The sequence below is a fragment of the Dermacentor albipictus genome, chromosome 1, assembly GCF_038994185.2.
Source record: "Dermacentor albipictus isolate Rhodes 1998 colony chromosome 1, USDA_Dalb.pri_finalv2, whole genome shotgun sequence".
NCBI lineage: Eukaryota > Metazoa > Arthropoda > Arachnida > Ixodida > Ixodidae > Dermacentor > Dermacentor albipictus.
The window spans coordinates 492383422-492403938 of NC_091821.1; the positions used below are offsets into that span (position 1 = coordinate 492383422).

The following is a 20517-nucleotide window of genomic DNA, read 5'->3' on the forward strand; positions in this document are numbered from 1 at the left end:
ATGCTTTGTGTATTACTCGTGCCCCACTTCAAAGCAAAGCGTTCGTGCGCACTGGAAGATGGATCCACGAAGGCTGAAACGAGAAGTTGCAACGTGCCCGGTCGGTAGTACTGGCATGATGGAAACTTTCAGGCAAGTGCCCGTTTATTTGGTATTTGTTTTGTTCGTTTTAGAAATATCTCACTGTGATCTCGTAGCATAATTCATAATTCGCTAATGTAAGAGCAAGAGCAGCTGCCCTCCTACTAGGGCAAGTTAACTACCTCGATCGCGTCCCGTGTGACTAATGTTTGTCAAATCTACATCGGGCGTGGTGCGCCTGCATAGTTACGCTTTGTTTCTCAGTGCTTGAACGTTCATTGATGTGATTCTCTTGTGCGTTCAGCGCGGCTGCTTGTAATACGGTCGTTCGCACTTCAGTTAAATGTGGTCGACCACTTTTGCGTCGCGTAGAAGGACTGGCTTAGCCACCTTTCGAAGGAACCGGCGCGGTATTGGTTCTCCCTGATGCGGTCGCGTGCTGCTGTTGCTGCTTGCCGGACGCCTTCAGCATTTTTTCGGCTCGCTTTGTCTGTGCGTGTGCGCGTGCTCGCGCTCGGCTTGATTTGTGTGTGCGCTCAGCTCAGCTCGCTTTGTGTGTGTGTGCGTGCGTGCGCTCGCCTCGCTGTGTGTGTGTGTGTATGTGCGTGTGTGTGTGTGTGTGCGCGTGTGCGTGCGTGCGTTCAGTACATGCCGGTTTGTATGGGCCGGCGTGTTTGCGCGTGTGTAGTGCGTACGTGTTTTGTGAGTGTGTTGTCTGTGGGTCGCTGTGTGTGCGTGCACGTGTTAGCGTGTCTGCCTGCATGCATGTATGTGTGCTTGTTTGTGTTCATCAATGTGCGCGTGCGCACTTTTGTTTCTGCGCTTTGAGAGTGCGTATACTTGTGTGTGCGTGTGGGTGCATTTTGTGTGCGTGCGTATGTATTGCATGAGGCCGGTAGAGTTTTACTCGCAATAAAACTCTTCCGATTTGGTGCAGCGAGTGTTCCCGCCTGAAAGCCGAGTTTGGTTTCAAGCCACCCTGGACAACTGCTGTATGAGGCGCCGTTTCTCGGGAGGACCAGTGGGAAGGCGCCAAGTATACGCTTCGTCCTTTTTCCTCCCATGCCCTGATGAATCGATATCCTTGTTTTTTATTGTGAAAGGAACGTTACATCCAGAGCATAAATAAATGATTAAGAAATCTGGTAGTGTGTTTCGCCATTACAATAATTCCGATCTTAAAGACGTGGATTTCCCATTAGCCCACATTTCTTTTGGTGCAGACAACCGCTGAAATTGTTAGCGGCAGGTTATTCGAGACGTTCTACGTATATAGCAATTGTCTTCAGGAGCTTTAATGAATTTTGAAAATTTGAAGGGTTGTGCTTTAGAGGTATCATATACAAGCTTTAGGTCTCCGGGTAATTTGCATGCCCTTCGAGAGCTGTCGCCTATAGCCCTATTGAAATTCGTAACTACAGTTTGGAGCACTGGGGAAGCTAGAAGGCTTGTCCTGGCTCTCGAGAAAGTGTTTAAGCTGGAGGTGTAGGTTGAGGAGTTTGGGGTTGGTAACACAAAGGATTTTTTTATGCCTTAGCAGTAGGAGTGACACAGGATAAAAAAATGTGTGTCAAGCACAGGAAGCTGCCCATGTGGTAGAAGCAATTGTGTGCGTGTGCGTGTGTGCGCCCATGCATGCGTGCGTGTGTGAATTCTCTCCTCAAAAGGGAGTATGTGTGTAAGTGAGCTATTTCATTGCTGGTCTGTTTACCAAGAATTGGCAAGAAAACACAATAATCAATTTAACGTGAAATAATAAACTTCAAAGCATACTGGCGACAGCAGCATACAAGCATGCAGCTGTGTGACAATCTTAATGCATGACTGCAACATCTGGAAGGAGGCTTGCTTCTTCTTCAGTAAGCAGCACAAAGTCCATATTCTTGGCTTTTCTCGTGCAAACCAAAACGAGGCTCATTGCCAATGATCTTGTCTTTTGCTCTAATAGCATTTGTTTATCTTGTACTTAGAGCGTCGTTTCTCGCAGGTGATGCAGATGGTAGCAGCAACTTCACAATGCCCAGCCTTGGCGCCCCCCATCAAGAGCAAGCCACTTGCGTTCGCCTTCAGACAGATGGTTAATGTCTTCTTGAAAGCGGTTGAGAAGACAACATTGTAAGTAGATATAGTTGTGTAGGTAATATAATAAGTCAAGTTATAATTTAAAACTCAGGCTCCTTGGCCGCCTAAGCTTGATATGATGTGCAATTGTCTGTGGTTGTAAATATTGCCGATGGTACAGTGCATACTGCAGGTATGACTGCTGATCCAAAGTATACATTTGCATTTTCTTAATGGTCTTCCATAATGAGGATTTTCTTTGTGCAAGAATATTCACAGAATGCCGGGGCATTGTAGCATCATATTCTTTATTGTGCATTCACTGCTAATTTCGTATGACCTTCCTGCTACCAATTTATTTGCAGGAAAGAAATATTTGTTTACTCTCTGCAATGAGCTTGTTATTTGCTCATTGCATTACACTCTTCTACCTTTAATTTATTCCCATATGATTATCAAAACCTTAAAATTTCAGCTGTTTTTATTTTGAATACAGTATCACAATCAAAATGCACCGGATTGCAATCTAGACTGCAAGGGATTTGAAGAAATTACAAGAAACCAGGACCTCTCGGGAGCGTTAAACAAACGTTTCCGCAGGTAATGTGCCTAATTGTACTGAGCTAGCTGCTCACGAAAATTGCAAGTATATTTCATTTCACATAGTTTTGCAGGATATAGCAGGCCTATCATAGTCTCTGAGCACAACCTTACCTCATTTGCATCATGAAAATGTCTCATGCTTAATTTGGGACAAGTTTTGAAAAATGAATGTATCATAATTTTGAAACTGCACAAAGTATTGGTTGAGGCTAGACAGTTTTCAAACAACTTGACCATGTTGAACTTAGCCATTACAGGACGGAAAAAAAAACATGCACAGGAGCACTCATTCAATGAAATGTGATGCTTGTGGTTATTTTCCACATGCAAAATGTACTTTTAAGCGAGAGAGGGCAGGTAGCCAATATACAGCCATTGTGACTCATGCGGGTAGTAGCAACACAGGATGAGAAATGGTTGTGTCTCTGAGGTTCATTGAATATGTGAAAACTCGTATACAGTCCCCCCCCCCCATCCCCTATGAGGGGTAACCGTGCAATATGTTTTGGGCAAGAAAGACGATTGTTCTAGGAGACAAGAAATTTCAGGCTCTAGTTGAGAGGCTACAGAAAGAATGACCATGTAAATAGTCACAGATTAACATAAACTGCATCGGAGTGGCATCACAGTTTAGAGCATGAAGTGGGAGCATGAGGAAGGATCATAAGTTTAAATAAGGGAATACTACTTGTCAGTGCATTGCCAAGCTAACCCATTGAAAGAAGGGGGCGTGCTCTAAGAAAAATAGTTGACAACACATGCTAAATTTTTGAGGAAAGTATGCCAAAATGTGCATTCTTACTAAATTAGTAAATAAGAAATACACGATAAATTTTAGGATGCAGAAAGTGTCTAATAAACTGCATTGGAGAGTTGGATATTGTTGGGCTGGATGCATGTATTGCAGGGCAAATGAGAATGCCAGTGGGGATTCCCTCATTTTCATTTTGTGTGCACTCTCTGTAAAACAGTTCTTTGTCTCCTAGTGTAATAATGTTGTGTAAAAACGGTCATTTTTTAATGCCTTGTGCATTTCACTCTTAATGTGCCATATCCCGTAAGCTTCTCACCTGCAGTACTTATAAAGTGTAATGCAGATATATTGCAGATTTCATAATGTCAATTTTGTATTAAGGTCACATACACACTCTTAGACAAATGTCTGTTGTTGAGAGATGTCATTGGTAGTCTTTAAACTTTATTCACCCTTATGTTCTATGGTGAAAAGGCTACTGTAAATTTATGTTTTTGCTGCTGTATGTGCCTTGTGTTCACAATGACATAGTGGTTTAGCATTCACAGTAACATGCAATTCCTTAATTTGCAAAATAGAAACCTCTCCGACCTTTCACTGTCTTGCCCAGTTGCCTGAGGGGTGCATTCTGCCCAGTCACATTAATTAAGTTTGTTACTTTGAGGAGCTTGTTGCTTTATCAAATTTTCCGCAAAGTACATGTATAATTGCACGGACTGAATTCTCATGATTCTCTTCTTATTTTGCTAATGCAGGATGCAAGATTCCAGCAATGCCATGCGCTGCATTTATTGGTCAAGATGCTCAGAGAATGGAGTCCCTGCACCTCGTGGTTAACCGTGAACATTTCTTTTTCTTTTGGAAAGCTAAAGGCCATTTGCTGCATCACTTGCATTTTTGCAGCTCAGATGTGTACTATATTTTTCTAATTTTGAATCAATATTGGCTGTTCAGTATAAAAAATGACGTACAGCGTGAAGGACAAGGACTGCGAGAGACACACTCCACTGACTTTCAACAATATTTTATTGCGTTGCCACATCGTGTGTGTATACACAGAGGGGTCATGCGCAGAAAATGAAAGCCAGTCACAAGGGGTGTTCTAACAGCAAGTCATTGTAAAAAGAACATGGTCACTTGAAAAAAAAAACCACAATTTCTATCTGTTTAGATACAAAATTTCACTAGGGGTCAGCGTGATAGAGGGGGCACTAACGCACACACTACCCACTTTTCTGGTGAAATCAGCTTCAATAATTTACCGGGTGAGCTGTGTCTCGCTAAAACTTCCGTATCTTAAAGAGGGGCATGCAGCCACAGTCCCGGCAATGAATGCCCAAGTGGCCTTGAACAGTGTTATTGACGTTGTTATAGTGCTCTCTTAAACGATCATTTAGGCACCTGCCTATCTGTCCAATATATTTACTGCCTCAAAATGGGAATTTGGGAAACCACATTCGTTGCACACATCGCAAAACGTTTTCTGTGCCCGGCAGAGGAACAACTCTGACGTGATTTAGGCGCGTTTACACACTTACAGAGCCTTGCCAGCTTTTCCGGGGCTGAGAAAAGGACTGTGATTTCTGCAGGTTCCCTAATCTTTTTTAGCCTATGGGAGACATCATGAACATATGGTAGCACTGCAAACCTGTGTCTTTCAACCGGCTGGTTCCTTGACCGAGCGCGCTCATCATGTTTTGTGCACTTCAGAAGCTGTTCCGCTATGGCTGAAATTAAGGCCAAAGGGTAGCCAACCCAAGAAAGGCAATCAGCCTGTGCAGCAATGCTATGTTGCATCTCGTGTGAGCAAGATTTATTGAGGCTGTTAAAGAGGCAAAGCTTTACAATATCTCATTTGACTTTGTTGGACAGACAGGCAGGCGCCTAAACAATCATTTAGGAGAGCACGATAACAACGTCCATAACACTGTGCAAGGTCACTTCGGCATCCATTGCTGGGACTGCGGCTGCGTGCCCCTCTTTGAAGGTACGGAAGCTTTAGCGAGACACAGGTCATCCGGGAAACTATAGAAGCAGATTTCACTAGAAAACTGGTTAGTGTGTGCGTTAGTGACCCCTCTATCGTGCTGACCCCTAGTGAAGTCTTGTATCTCAACAGATAGAAATTCTAATGTTTATTTTTTTCAAAGGACGATGTTCTTAGTACAGTCACTTGCTGTTAGACACCCCTTGTGACTCATATTCTGCGCATGCCTGCTTTTGTGCAAATACACATGATGTGGCAGCGTAATTAAATATTGTTGGACGTCAGCGCAGTCTGTCATCTCTCGCAGTTCTTGTCATTCAAGCTGTACGTAATTTTATCTCATTAATTGCAAACTATCCCAAGAAACTACCCTTGTTCAGTATAATTATAATGTTTGATACGACCATTTGCTGGCAAATGTTAACAGTGATATTTAACTTGAACTTTTGCATGAATGCCTATGCCTGTGTTCTTTTAGTAACCAGAGTATGGCTAACTTATTAAACCATATTTGCTAATTTGCATGCTCACATGCTATAGCATGCCTTAATCTTGAATTACTGCATCTAAGCGCAAATAATTTAGAAATTTACTATGTACTTTAAAACACTGTCCACATTTTGTGCTCAGCAAAATCGTTCAAACAGTGGTTTGTTTTTATCAGGCCTCCTACTGCACTTTGCACCCAGGCACTAGTAGATGTGGAATCTGCACTCTTTTGATTTATAGTAACAAAATAACCTATTTTCAAACTACATATTGTATATGTACCAGTGCCTTAGAGTTACAAAACAAAAATTTATAGAAACTGGTATTGTAGTTAGAAAAACCGCTACACAGCACCTTTAGCCCAGAGAACTCTCGTTTCACAAAAGAGGACAAACTATGTAGGCACTAAAAAATTCTACGTATTTTTTGTGCTCAAGTAATGTTGTTGGAAATAGAAAATTAGCAATAAGGCTCCTGGCATAAACCTCACTTAAAGCATGTCTATGCTTGGAAAGTATTGTTTCAGTCTGAAAAATGTTGGCCAGTTATGCTTTACATCGACTTTCCAAACTTTTCATAATGCTTTGTGATTACATTAGTGTACAAAATAACAGGTATCTTTCTTGTGCGTTTGCTCTGCATTTCAATTGCTTCCCTAATTCACCTTTGCAATATGCCTTTTTTTAAGGCATCAAAACTTGAATTTTCGTTCACTGGAGCCTAATACTAAAAATTTAGTCCTTTATGTGGCCCAAAACACTGCGAATCAACCCAAGCTCTTTCAGTGCCGCTATACATAGTTTCTTCTCTAATAACAGATTTGATCAATACATATGTTTTAGGTACCTTTGTGGGGAATGTACATGTTCTTCTACTTACCGATGTGTTTGGCGATTGTGCATGTTTATATTTCATGTGATTTATGTATATGTTGTACTCTGTATTGCAGCATGCAATAAATATATTTGAGTTTTCTTGAAAATGCAGCCTATATCTTACCAGTCTGTGTTGCATGTTATTTGGAAATAGAAATCGTGATAACCTTGGTGTTCATATACATGCTCAAAAGTGTCAAGTTTGCTAGGTTGTACTTGTGCAGCGAAGACAGGTTTTCCAATATACACCATGAATTACTAATATGTAATGTGATCCACACGTATAGGTGCTGTGTATGCCCATCGAAGCTTCAAGGCCGGCTGTTCGACAGTGCGTTTGGTAGCTGAACTTGAACCTTCTGGCACACGCAATAGTTGTGCGTGGATCGCTGTACATAGTAGTAATTGAAGGCGTGTACTGCCGAATCTGCCTTCCATACACGCTAGAAATAAAAGGGTGTACACCCTTCCAACACCCACACAGATGGGTGTTAATTTGGACGAGCACCCTTACACCCTAAATTTATTTTGCTGGACACCCTTCCTTTAGGGTGCTATAGTGGCACCCCAACTGTAGGGTGTAGACAACAGCAGCCTTAGGGTGTTCGTCTGGCGACAAACTGATTTACACCCTTAAGGGTGTTAAAATGTTTAGTGTGTACGCAAAAAAAAGGGGGGGGGGCTCAGCGGTTGATCGGGCTGACGCCCATGGTCAGTTAAAAAGTAGACTGGCCTTAACACAGCAATCTGGCTTGGACCGGGCTTAGCGTTTACAAACGGCGAGTGCGTTTGCCGACCACCGGGATGCTGTGGGCAGACGACACCATGCCGGCCTCATGACCGTCGGTTTAAATGTCGTGGCCGCCTTCGTCCAACGCACGGACCGGCCACTTCCCCACGACGGCAACAGCATCGCTTGTCCGCGGCAAGGGTTCCTGTGCCGTATTCATATTTGAGTTTTACCCACTCAGCCCAGCCCAGACCCTCCTACACCCCCCCCCAAAAAAAAAGAAATAAATTCCTACTAATCTCCAAATTTATCCGATGCCCACCTCTATGGCGTAACTCCATGTGTCGCTTCGGGACGTATACCGCACAATTAGCAAATTATTATATGCTAGTGAGAATATGCATATGGCCCATTCTGACGAAGTACTGAAATGAAATAGAAGCGAATAACGACTAACGACCCGGCAAGACGTAATTTAAACTAGGAAACAGACATGTAGATTATAGATTATCCACTTTAATTACCTATTCGAAACGGACGGAAACAGCATTCGCATGCGGCGTGCATTGATTCCAAGGAGAAAAACAAACAAACAACAAAAGAAAGCGTCGGCGCCATATGTTTTAGTTCACCTAATCAATGTAATCAAATACTTGACCGACGATTCCTCAAAATGAGAATGCGACATCTCGCATCAGGTAGCCGTCAGAGGACGGGCACCGCTTCGGAGATTTTACACAAGCTGTGACAGGAAAAATGAATTTAGTTTTTTTTATAGGATGCAGAAAGATGAAAAGAGGGAGTAAGATCACCGCCAAATCAGTTGCTATGCCGGGGAGAGCACTTTCCTACATCGCGTAAAGCACTCCATGCTCTCCTACCAGCGACATTAACGCGTCAATAAGAGAGTGCGAAGCAGCGGTTATCACTTCTTAGTTGTTGTCGAAGTAATATTATTGCCCTCCTTAATGGTAAAATCCATGGCAAACATGATGATGCGTGATTGAACTATCGCTCTCTAACTTTCTGCGAAATTTATAGCGGGTTTCGGTCGTTTTCTTAAGTCAATTAAGCACATTCGTTCAAGCATCAAGACATGCGCGAAACGGCACGCTAGGCTCATCACATGATGACTCCAACCAAGAGCGCGCCTAATAGGTTTCTCGGTATGCACTACACCAAGTGCTGTGAGAGTAAAATAAGAGGGCCCCAGCCTAATAAAGAGCGCGAAAAAATCACTATTTTTACCCTCATCACATGTGAAAAACATGCTAAGTGACTTATGTGGTGAGAAGCTTGTTTCTATTTATGTATATTGATTAAACAGGCTGTTCACAAGCTGTAGACGGAACCAGCTGGAAAATGCTAAAGTTAGTGAAGTGCGCCTTCCTGCAATGCCGCCTCGGACACTCAGTCACCTGGGTCTAGGGAAGTGTACAGCAAAGCAAGCCGCGGTGCGCTCTAGCGCTGTAGCAGACGACGCGAAGCACCTCCCCTGGGTCCGTGTGCGCCTGCGCCGCTTCGCTTCGATGCGCCGCCGCACAGGACGCACTGGCGCCCCGCGGAGCGCGGCCACGGTGAGCCGTGTTCACCCTAAGAGTGGACGAGCCTGTACATGCTCAGTGCTTTCAGCTCTTGTTGATACGGCTAGGTTCTGGAAAAAATTACGCGCGTCTATCAAGCCATGTAGAATGCGTCTTTAGCGACCATTCTCGAACGTTCTCGGTGCTCGGGCGAGCGTCGCTCGACGCTGGGCGCGTAGGAGTGCAACGTAATGCTGTATCCACCAATAGCTGTGCTTCGTTCTGTCCTGAAGTAGTTATCGTGCTAGCGACGTCATCAGTTGTACTTTGGTCGCGCTATGGGCAGGAGACGTATCGTTCGCTCCGAAGAAGAACGTGCCCTGAAGGACCGGCAACAAGAGCAGAAGTGCGAATGGGCTGATGGTTGGGGCCCATCGACTAGCTGTTCCCTCACGGACCTAGAACAGCGTGCCCGTCTAGATAGTCGGCGGCAGCAACAACGGGGATATGTACGGTGATAGCGGGCCGAAAGAACCGACGACTAGCGGGCTGCTTACGCCAAACGAATGCGGTGCGCCCGCCAGGTCCCAGAGGACCAGGAGGCCGAGAACGTCCGCCACCGACGTGGCTACAATCCAGCTGAACGTTTCCCAGGAACCTCATAATCTTCCGAAGCTCAACATCGTGGAGGAGCGACTAGTCGCGCCTCGCCTGCCATGCCCTGAATAGTCGCCCCGACTGCCAGGATTTATCCTAACCACCTGGGTTCTTCCACGTCAAACCCATGCATGGTACACGACCGTTTTTGCACTTTGCCTTCACCCAAATGCGGCCCCCTAAAGAAAAAAGCCAATGTACAACGTAGCGAGTAGGGGAAGTCGTATATGGGGCGAACTAGCCACTGCTTTATTTATCGTGCATGTGATATGAGCTTTGCATAAGAACCAACGGTATTGCGCATTTGCCTGCACATCGTAAATTTTGCATGTACGCTTCGTGGCTTTAGAGGATCAGGGTTCCTAGGGCAATCGAGAATGACAGTGCCACAGAGCTGATGGAACCGTTTTTATTGCCTCGAGATGGAGCGATATGTATTAGTGAAGCTTCCCTCTTTTTTTTTTTTGTTTACCATGCATGGCATGCTGCGGTGATGTAATCATCATACTCCTATTGCAATAGATTTGCGTGTTCGTGCATGTGTAGTAAACGCCTTGTATGGATGCGCCTGACAGAAAGAAAAAATTAGTTGAAAGTTTGCGCTTGTCCCTGTCAACACCTCTCGTCTTTGCCTGTCTTTGGCACAGCGCATTCCCGCTTTCTTTTCAGCTTAACTTTCTGTCCTTCAACCCCCCCCCTCCCTCGCCCTCACGCACCCACTGGATCCTGGTCATTGCTATCAATCAAGAGCTCAGATAGCTGCTTGCTGCTGTGTCGAATTGGCTGCGCTCGCAGGCACAGAGGACTGCGGCGGGGTCTTTATTGTCCGTCTTGTCTCCCTCCGTCGCTGCCGCCCAATAAACGCCGTCGGGCTATTTCCTGTGGGGGAGAGGGTGACGTTTACACCGTTCTCTTCGTTCTCCCTTTCCTTGTGCCCTTTGCTTCTATCAGAGTCCTTCCACTCTGCTTCTATGCATAGCTGATTGCACCGAATGAGTGGCGTGAGTGCTTGCAGTCTTGTCCGTTCTTGTCAGCGCACTGCTGTCGTGAAAAAATGCTCCTTTGCGGTCGTCATTCCTACTGAGAAGCCTACATCTTGAAATACGCAGCAAAGGGGCCACGGATTTTTGCGAGTTTTAAAATTAATTATAGGCAAAAGAACAAGTTGAAGAAAGTCGGCACTGGTGGCCACCGTCTTCCATGTGGTATGAACTCGGATACCGATCGAGAAGCGTCAACCTTACAATGGTGAGTGCATTTCTTTTGCGCATAAGTTTTATTAGGAGCCAGAAGGAGTGAATTAGAGAACGGAGCATTAAGTTGTTTCTATTACGAGAAGGTACTTTCAATGGGCTAAATTTCAGGATACTCGAGTATCCTGAAATTTAGCCCATTTTAAAGGCAGGATCCTGCGTTTAAAATTACGTCCAACTACTCAAGTGCTTTTTCTTTTCGCTTTAATTCCATGATTTGTGTGTATATTACTGTTGAAGTTCTAACATTTCTCATAGTTTCGCCGCGTCCTTAATGTTGATTTTTTTTTCCATTCAGGCTCAGCCCTGCATCAGTTTGGGACTGCGCAAAGAACAGTGTGTGTTGGTGATTACAACATTTTATTGAGTTTCCCTACTATAATCTTAGGACATTGATGTGCGGATTATGTATTTAGGCTGACTAGAAATTTAAAGCAGTTTTCTGTGTAGAGTAGTTACATTTGAAATCGCATAATACGTATTTTTCAATACCCTTTATTTAAATGAGTACATTTTCATATAACCGCTAGATCGTTGCTAAGTTCCCTGTAGTGGGGGAACGCAATTATTTCAGGAATAAGCAGGCAATCTAAAATGAAATGGTGGTCTTCACTGCTGGGAAATGCTGCTATCGCACTAAATGAGCGCACAGCCGAAATAGCCACTGAAATATGCTGTCTTATTTATTTCTTGCACGCGGAAATTTAGGTGCTGATAAATTGGTCGTGTAGATGCATCAGCTTTTACTGAGCAGCAACGCTGTGAGCTGAATTGACAATTATTTTGTGATGGTTTAGGACGAATGTTATAAGCACGGTATATATATTAATGAAACAGCCCTGGTTAATGTAGAGTGCCTGTAATTACCTAGCTCCTTTTAATCACAGCCTTTGACTAGTGCCCGGAGTAGAACACGAGTAAATCTGTTTGTGAATTTCACCCAAATTCCAGGATTTTGATTTTATCATGCCATGCACGCCGCTTGATCATGCTAGTAATGCCGAGAAACCGCGCTTCTTCTCACTGTTCTAGGTCAAGCATAATCTCCAGCAAGCACACAGGCCGTATTTTTTTTCTTTCCGTATAGTAAATTACTATTTTGCTAGGGCTTCCTGATGTAACTTCTCGGATTTGACATAAAAATTTTGCACGAAGGTCGCATTGTGTCTAGGGTATCTGAAACTAGGCTTTTTGTACTGTAATAGGTTTTGATGCAATTCTTTAATTAGAATGTGCTACGCTGACTAGGTGTGAGGTGTAAACAAGATGGACGGATCCTGCACAAATTAAATTTGTATTCTAAACATTCTCTGTTACACCTTCTACGAAATATGCCATATATGTTGAAATAATAAAGAGTGTTATCTCACAAATCTCTTGCAGCAATATTTCTTGACTCGCCCCTTCGAACTCTCTGCTCAAACTTCTTGCTGTATGACCATTTATCAACATAAAAACATTGCCACATACCTTGGTCATACCAACATCTCTGATAATGTTTATTTTTATTTTCCCGTGCAAGAATCTCCTCCAGGTAAGGGTGAAGTAAAGAAATGATACCAAATTCAACGAAACCACCGCGTTATCGTGGTCCTCGGGGGCCTGACCAGCCCGCCGACATTCAAGCACTGACCAGCCTGCCTACCGACGTTAGCTCCCTGCCCTGAAAGCAGTGGCCAGCCCACCGTCCTTGTCACCTTGCCTAATTCCTATCCTCATTGTCCCGCCTGATCCACCACCATCCACATAGCTTCACGAAAACTGGCTCTTTGGCGCCTGCCTGTAAATAAACATTTTTTGAACATAACCGAGGGTCACCCATTTAGGTCCACGGAAAATGCGTGTTTCTGCAAATTTATTCGTAAATAAATTGTCATAAAAGTGAATTGCAGCATTCTTTTATTATTATTTGCATGTATAGAGGACTTCTGCTTCTTGACATAACATCTTTCTGTCGAGCTTTCCTAGCTACTACTGAGGCAGACAGTATGGGGACTATTGCTGTCAAAAAATTGCGCTAGCAAAAGGTTCGCGTTAAAAATGGCTGCATATTCTAAAGCCAGCGTATTTACAATATTCGTTATACAAAGGACATTGGCTCTAAATTGGGATTAATAATGGCAGCGATATGGCTCAACACAGGTACTACGCTAGCAGCACAATGGCTGCAGCATTGGCATAATATTCGTCCAATTTGGCTTTAACTCTGGGCCAACACTGGATTGGTTTGCGCTTTTCCAATATGCTAACATTGGTTGAGGATTGAATTTCTGCCAGAAATGGGCCAAGCTTGGACCACTGCTGGTGTGCTGCCTGGGATGCGTCACCTTGGGATTAATGGGCTGCGCGTCGTTTCGAGTCTTCGCGTGTAGCGGGTACTCGGCAAGTATCTTGTCGTTGAGACGATCGAAACGTACGGATGCCACGTGAGGTGAGGTTGGAGTACCGGCCAAATACATCGAGCGATGTGGCGTTATCCTTTAGGCGCCGATCTCAAACACTCACATCTAGGTTGAAATGGCTGACAAAGTCTGCTCCCAGTGTGGCAAAACTGACGTAAGCGATCATAAACACCCATTTGTACAAGCGCCGGAGTCCAATCTCTAACGTTATTGAGCGAACGTCGTACGACGCGATGGCAGTGTTGTTCACTGCGTGGACCGTGGGTGTGAGCTTTGGCGCGCTGACGATCGGCGGCCGTGGCAGGTATGCTAGACAGCTCGGCTCTGGTGTCGACTATGAGGTGAATGCTGGTGATGCAGTCGACCATGAAGAATAGACGGCTTGCGCGAGGGCCGATATCGCATGTCGCCCTTAGCGACTGCCCGGCGCGTTTCCCGTTCACGAAAAGGGCTCGATGCAGCGACTTGTTTGTTCGCGAAACCGGCGGTGGTATCAGCACAACTGGCGCGGTGAGTCCCATAGGGGCTCTGCGACACTGTGAAGGCGAATGGTTGCGCCGAAGTTGGCCACCAATGATGCCACCCGTCGTCAGCTTGTCCAGTGCACTGGCAATGAGGTCGACTGCTTCCGCCAGGTGCGAGAGTCGGTATCCTGGCTCAGAGACTCTCGTTGTGGCGATATGTAGCTGTGCCACAGACGAGCAGTCGCATATGCGATCAGCGAGTGCAGCCAGCTGATCGAGACTCGTCTCGTCGGAACCCGCGAGCACCATGCATGCAGGCTGTGAGAGGCCCCGCAAGAATAGCTCGCGCAAAATTGGAAGCTGGCTCTCGTTTGCGTAGTGGCCACCTAGCAAGTGACGCAACCGGTGCAGGAGTCGTGACGATCGTTGGTGCCCGAGTTCCTCGGAGAGGAGCTGTTGGAACCTACACTGTTGCGATGGCTCGAGGCGTTGCAGGGCCGTGCATTTTAGGTCGTCGTATGCTGTGGCCGAAGGCGTACCTGCTAGTAAGTCGTCTATGGCATCGGCAAAGTCTGACGGTAGCGCGGCGACGATGTGCAGGTATTTTGCTGTCTGTGAAATGATGTGCCAGTGTTTAAAACGGGCCTGTACTTGCATGAACCAAATTCGAGGATTGTTGGGCCAAAACCTGGGAAGCTTAAGCTCTGCGGCGATGACAGGAGACGTAATCGTAGTGTCGTCTCTGTTAGCAGGAGTAGGTGCAGCGTCGTCTGTGGCTAGTGTTCGAATAAAAAAAAACATACATTTCTTGGGTCGCCACTTGTAGGGAGGACTGTTTAGCGGAGGCAAATAATATAGGGGTTTTGAGAGGTTGAAAACGGAGAGTCGACTGGCTTTATTCTAAAGTAAAAGCAGGTTTGGCGAATGGCTGTGGTGCCGCCCCTGTCAGGCGATAAGGGGGCCATGACCCCAACGTGGAGGCGCGGAAAACGAGGCAAGATGGTTTCGCGCTGGACGGGGAACACGAATAGATGATGGTCGCTTTAAATATAATAAAATTCGGAAAGCTAAGTCCGTAGATGTAACCTCGTTTCAATAAACTTCATCTTACGTCATGTTTTTTATCTTTGTTTACTAATAGTAGAAGCTAAATTAGACAAATACAGTTTCCCCGACCTAAATCGCCAACATAAGGCTGAGAACGTGGGTCTTTATTGCAACAATCAAACTTTTTGTGGAGATTGTTCATATCGTTGCTGTTACCGTGTGCGCAAGGAATTTGTAGAATATTGTTTCTTTACATCCGACAACTATTATGTATTGTGATTGATATTGTGTACTTTCCCAATAATTCATTTGTAGTATTTAAACAAGACAAATACCCGTAGAAAACAGGTACTTAAACAGGCAAATAATGGGCAACCAAGGTATGCGTCATTCTGAAGCGTGAGTCTTCCTTTAGATGCTGAGGGTTCCTTCATTCGCCTAATGTTTATAATTTCTATTGCATTTTGTATATGCTGTTACTTCCTGGTTTACAGGGAGGTGGGGCTAGTCTACCAGCAGTTAAGATATGTTCCCTCTATTCCAACCGCTTCTCTGCGTATATGTTACTACGTGGTGGTGGTGGTGAATTCTTCAAAGCCTAGAGTCACTGTAGCTGTTTCCTCGCTTATATGATGTGAAATCCTTGTGTGCCCGCCGTTGGATATGCTGGGAGACCAAAAGCTTATTTCATTTTGTTTTGTTTCCTTTTACAGGATTCCAGTCATTTCCAACTTTGAATTTGCCGCAAGCTACAACCCAGAAGAGAACTCCCTGTGTGCGTATGAAAGAAGCGAGCGTTGACTGGCGGGCGGTTTGCCTGACGAGTATTCTTATCTTTCAGATGCGCCGATGGGCCTGTTCGGGCAAATACTTTACGCCAAAACTATGGAGGAAAAGTGAGTACTCTGTTCTTTATTTGACTCTAGGAAGTGATCACTTGCACGTGCAAGCATATAGGTGTTTAAAAAGAGGTATCCGAAATTATTTTATTGCGATCGCATTCATATGGACACTCCAGAAAAACGTCCACCGACATCGTCGACGTCGCCCTGAGGTTCTGTAAAAAATCCAAGTGCGACAAGATGGCGACCGCGCGGCGTTTGCTGTAGGGCCGGGGGAAATCGTGAGAGCGTGAGCCGAGAAAGGTAATGGCTCGATGTATCATCTTCTCGCGCGCGCAGTGCAGGGGAAGGGGGAGGTTATCACGCATCCCTTGTACTGAGACCGCGGCTGCGCTCGGCGCGGCCACGCGCGCACTTTTTTCGGGGTAATTTCCGGTGGGTGCAAAGGGGGCGACAAGAGATAGCTGATGGTTTTATGTGTGCTGTGTTCTGGCCCAACTAGCTCGCATTAACGCTAGAGACAGGACAAATGGGAATGCGCTGACCGTGGCTGCCTCACTTCATCCCGCCCTCATTGTAACAGTAAATATTGGTGTTCGTGGAGTGAGATCTGTTCGGGTTTGACAGTACGTACGTGACACCATACTTGTGAGTTTCATCAATAAGTCAGTGTTTGCTGCAATATCCACGACATGTGAAACTACGAACCTTGCTTCGTGTAGTTGTCGCAGCTTAGCACGATACATGAAAATTGATAGTGATGCCAAAGTTTTAGACAACTACACGAAGCAAGGTTAGTAGTTTCACCGGCTGTGAAAGTTCCAGTAAATATTCGTTTAATAAATTTTCAAGCACGCGCGCTGTCACGCGCGCACAGCCAAACATGAGCGGATCGCACTGGACGACCACAAACACTTGCTCTACAATAAGGGCGAGATGAAGGGCGTTGGCCTCGCCTCAGTGCGTGTCTGACAATCGAGATTATGCGACTTGCAAGCCAAATTGAGCGGGAAGACAGCGCACATGAAGCAACCAGGCACCTCAGCTCACCCTACGTTCCCACCCGCCACCGATTACCTCCATTCTACGCCTCGCAGCCGTACACAGCCGCGGTTGGGGTAGAGACCACCGCTCACCTCATCGCTCCCCCACACTAGCGCACGTTTGCTCATGTTGCCGCGCTCTCATCTCCACATCGCCCCACCGCATCCGGACTAGCGCATGCTTCATCAAGTAACCTCCAACATAGGGTATGAGGGTCGACGGTGCACATGACGCCATCATATTTCTCGGCTATCCTTCGAACACGTTTCCTCACACACACTGCAAACGGTGCGCGTGCATGATCTGATATCACTTCACTTGGACTTTTGAAGAACTTCATGGCGACGGCGAAAATAGATCTGAAGTGTGAATATAATTGCTATCATATAGAAGTATATAAATATGCGATAATTAAGCGATGTGCTCGCAATGGAGATATTATTCTAGAATTACTCCAGACAGTAATTAGGCAAGTGTGGTCTGAAAATGACACCAATTAACACTTTCGTTCATTAGGCGGCAGAAATGCACAAAGTTTGCTACTTGGATAATCGGTCATGACCACAAGATATGTCGCGTTCGAGCTTGCTTTACGATCAATCATCTGGCTTTTTTGGTAAAAAACAGAAGGCTAACTTTTATTGCTTCCAGTTTTTTTTATTGCCTACAGTGATTTTAAAATGTCAAACGTAAACCTTTATGAGATCAGCAGTGCGGAATAAATCGCTTAATTATCGCTCGATGGCATCGTTTGTCTTCCTATACTGCGCAAGAGTGCTATTTGACCTTACGACCACTTTTTGCATCGTGGCTAGGGTGAATCTGGGTCAGATTGATTCTTACAAATACTCAAAGTCAGTTGGTGTAATCTGCAACTTCCACGGATCTGCCGTGGTTTGGTGGTTAGAACGTACGGCTCGCTAATGATAATTTACGTTTTCCAGTGGTGTTGTTTTAGGTGACCTTACATAGGCAAGTTCTTATGCGGTGAAGCTAACATTAAACAATAATTGAAGGTCCAGTAGTCTCAAGGTAACCTTTCATTCGCCGCGCTGTTTTAAAAAAGCTTCATTGTCATCCTCATTTTTCGGCAGCGACTACTTCCCCTGCTCTGGCGGCTAACACCTTGGTTGGGAATATGAATCTTTCGTTACCTTTAGGTTTTCGTTTCATTGCCTCAGCAAACATTTGTTGCTTTCTTCTGGTTTCTCTGAGGTTATACATCCCAACCATTTACTGGATTCTTCCACTTAAGTAACGCTTTGTACGTGCTTGTGAATGTGCAGCGTTCGGCTTCGGCCTTCGCGCTGCTCCAAGTGAGAAATCTTCCACGGAAGGCTAATCATTGAGTCGCGAGTCATGAAACTCACGCATGCATGCTTGCTGCCATTATGGACTCTAGAGGTTGTTCTTACAGGTGCTCTATATTGAAGGACAGCACTACAGACTACTACATCAACAACCTTCCCTTTTACAAACGGGGACGAACGCTGGGAAAAAAATTGCAACAAATGGTTGCGGACCTTAACCAAGAAAGTGCCGGAGTAGGGCTGAAGGTTAATATGCAGAAGACAATGATAATGTTCAACAGCCTGTCAAGGAACGAGGAATTTGTGATCGGCAGTAAGCGCCTTGAATATGTTCAGGGCTACGTTTATTTAGGTCCATCGTTCACCGAGGACCCTGATCATGAGAAGAAAGTCTAAATAGAAATAAAAATGGACTGGGGCGTTTTGAGCAAATATCAAATCATGACAGGGAGCCTACCGCTATCGTTGAGAAGTGTATAAGGATCGCGTTGTACCGGTACTAACATATAAAGCAGAAACTTCGAGGCTAACAAAAGAGCGTGAGAAAAAATTAAAGATCACTAAAGCAAGCGATGGAATGAAAAGTGTTACGCCTAACTTAAAAGACAGGAAGACAGTGATGTGGATCAGAAAGCAAATGGGTGTAGCGGTAGTTGGCATCAAGAGGAGAAATTGGAGCTGGGCAGGCCACCTAATTCGTAGGCTACACAATGGCTGGTCCATTAGAAAAATAAAGTGGGTGCCAAGGAAAGAGAGGCGCTGCCGAGAATGGCAGAAAATGAGGCGACGAAATTAGAATGTTTGTAGGCATAACTTCGATTCAGCTAGCGCAAGACGACCGTAATTGCGTATCGCTGGGCGAGGCCTTCATCCTGCGGTGGGCATTAAATTGGTTGACGAGGATGAAGACCACTATATAATATATAAGACACATGTATAGGTCTTACATATTTTAAATATCCTGTAACAATCTAATGCAAATTGATTTTTTTTCAGAGTCGTGATTACAGATGCTTTGTCTATACAATTATATCCAAGCTAATTAAGAGCTCAACAACAGCCATCGGTGCCTTGTGATGAGTTGCATTCGTGTTTAGTTGTCTTGCTTATCTTTTTGTTGCAGGATATTTTACACGTTCAAAGCTCTTCCCGACATAATTCGGGAGATGTCTAAGGTGTTCATGAAACGCAGTGAGTGCTTTTTGCTTCCAATGTTTCTCGTTCTATATATTCCCATTGGGCTTTGTAACAATAGATTTTTTTTTCTGTTCATATTGACGGTAGCGATGTATACACCCCTCTTCTATTCGTACGTCTTGCTTCTAGGAAAGAATGTAACGTAAAAGCTTGTTCGAAGCACATCGGACCGTCTTGCTATTGGCTGAGAAATCACTCGGCCTGGAAGCGTAGTCAAGTCCCCGAATGCTATCGTTGATCTCTATTTTTGGAATAATCGATCATGCGACGCCGCTGGTAAGCAGTTTACCGTAACATGAGCTGCCCAACTACAGGGCCAGCCCTTCTAAATCCGTATGTCCGTGTCGCTGTAGCATTGCGGGTCATTTTCCGTAGCCCTCCGGCTCAAGCTGTAGTGTACTGCAGAATGCTTCACACGCCGCGTAGAGATGGGCAAATTGGGAGCACCGTGCCGCTATCGCTGTTGCCGCTGTGGCCTCATTGCAGCTTCCATCCTCGGTGGTACTACTAATGTGAACCAATCACCCCGATTGTATGCCAAACAATACCTGTAGATACGTGTATGAGCGGAAGCACCGTGCTTTGCATTTTTGCTGTAATTCTCACAAATATCACCGAATGGCTGAGAAATATTCCGAAACTACTCAGAGATAAAAAAAAACTTCAAGAGTAGTTTGATGCAACTGCGTTCGTTTTGTGTATCTATCCATGTACCCACTATAGCTGCCGCTGATCACTGATCCTTGCCTGAAGATATTTAGGCGAGCCTATCAGATGCGTGGAACATCAAAACTATTGTTTACAATTTTATAAGCTAACTGCACATCTCTTCACCTGCGTTATACTTGGGGGGATATTCAGGGCTTGCCATTCCCTAAGAAAGCTTTCCAGGTGTTGCAACCATTACCTGCTGTAGCCTGTGTGGCTGCGCAGGTAATGGTTCTCCGAGTCATAGTCAGATATTCTGCCGATTGTTCTTGCGAGTACAGGTTTGGATATACATAGAACAATAACATACGAGGCGGATCGGTGAAAGCGTGTAGCAAGCACAATCAAGCAATAACGTCTTGTCAGTACCTCACAGTTTCGCTAAACTGGTGCCATGTATATGGCGGGCAGGCCGCGACACCAGTAAGCATTTGGCGGGTAGCGTGTCCGACTTGCCATTGCATTCGAGTTGTTTTTTTCGTTTTTGTTG

At 45.0% G+C, this 20517-nt stretch overlaps 1 protein-coding gene and 1 long non-coding RNA gene across 2 annotated transcripts in view; both read left to right on the plus strand.

Annotated features, from left to right (window-relative positions):
• The window catches only part of LOC139054877 (uncharacterized), a 178081-nt gene that overhangs the window by 81042 nt on the left and 76522 nt on the right, over positions 1-20517 (plus strand). The window contains exons 13-16 of the mRNA XM_070532559.1: positions 10913-11008; positions 15640-15701; positions 15768-15822; positions 19246-19313. Coding sequence (XP_070388660.1) covers positions 10913-11008; positions 15640-15701; positions 15768-15822; positions 19246-19313 — 281 coding nt within the window. The remainder of the gene's footprint in view (positions 1-10912; positions 11009-15639; positions 15702-15767; positions 15823-19245; positions 19314-20517) is intronic.
• On the plus strand, positions 345-4646 carry LOC135912465 (uncharacterized). The gene is made up of 3 exons (XR_010567681.2): positions 345-1117; positions 2069-2196; positions 4255-4646. It is a non-coding gene; the product is annotated as an uncharacterized lncRNA (long non-coding RNA).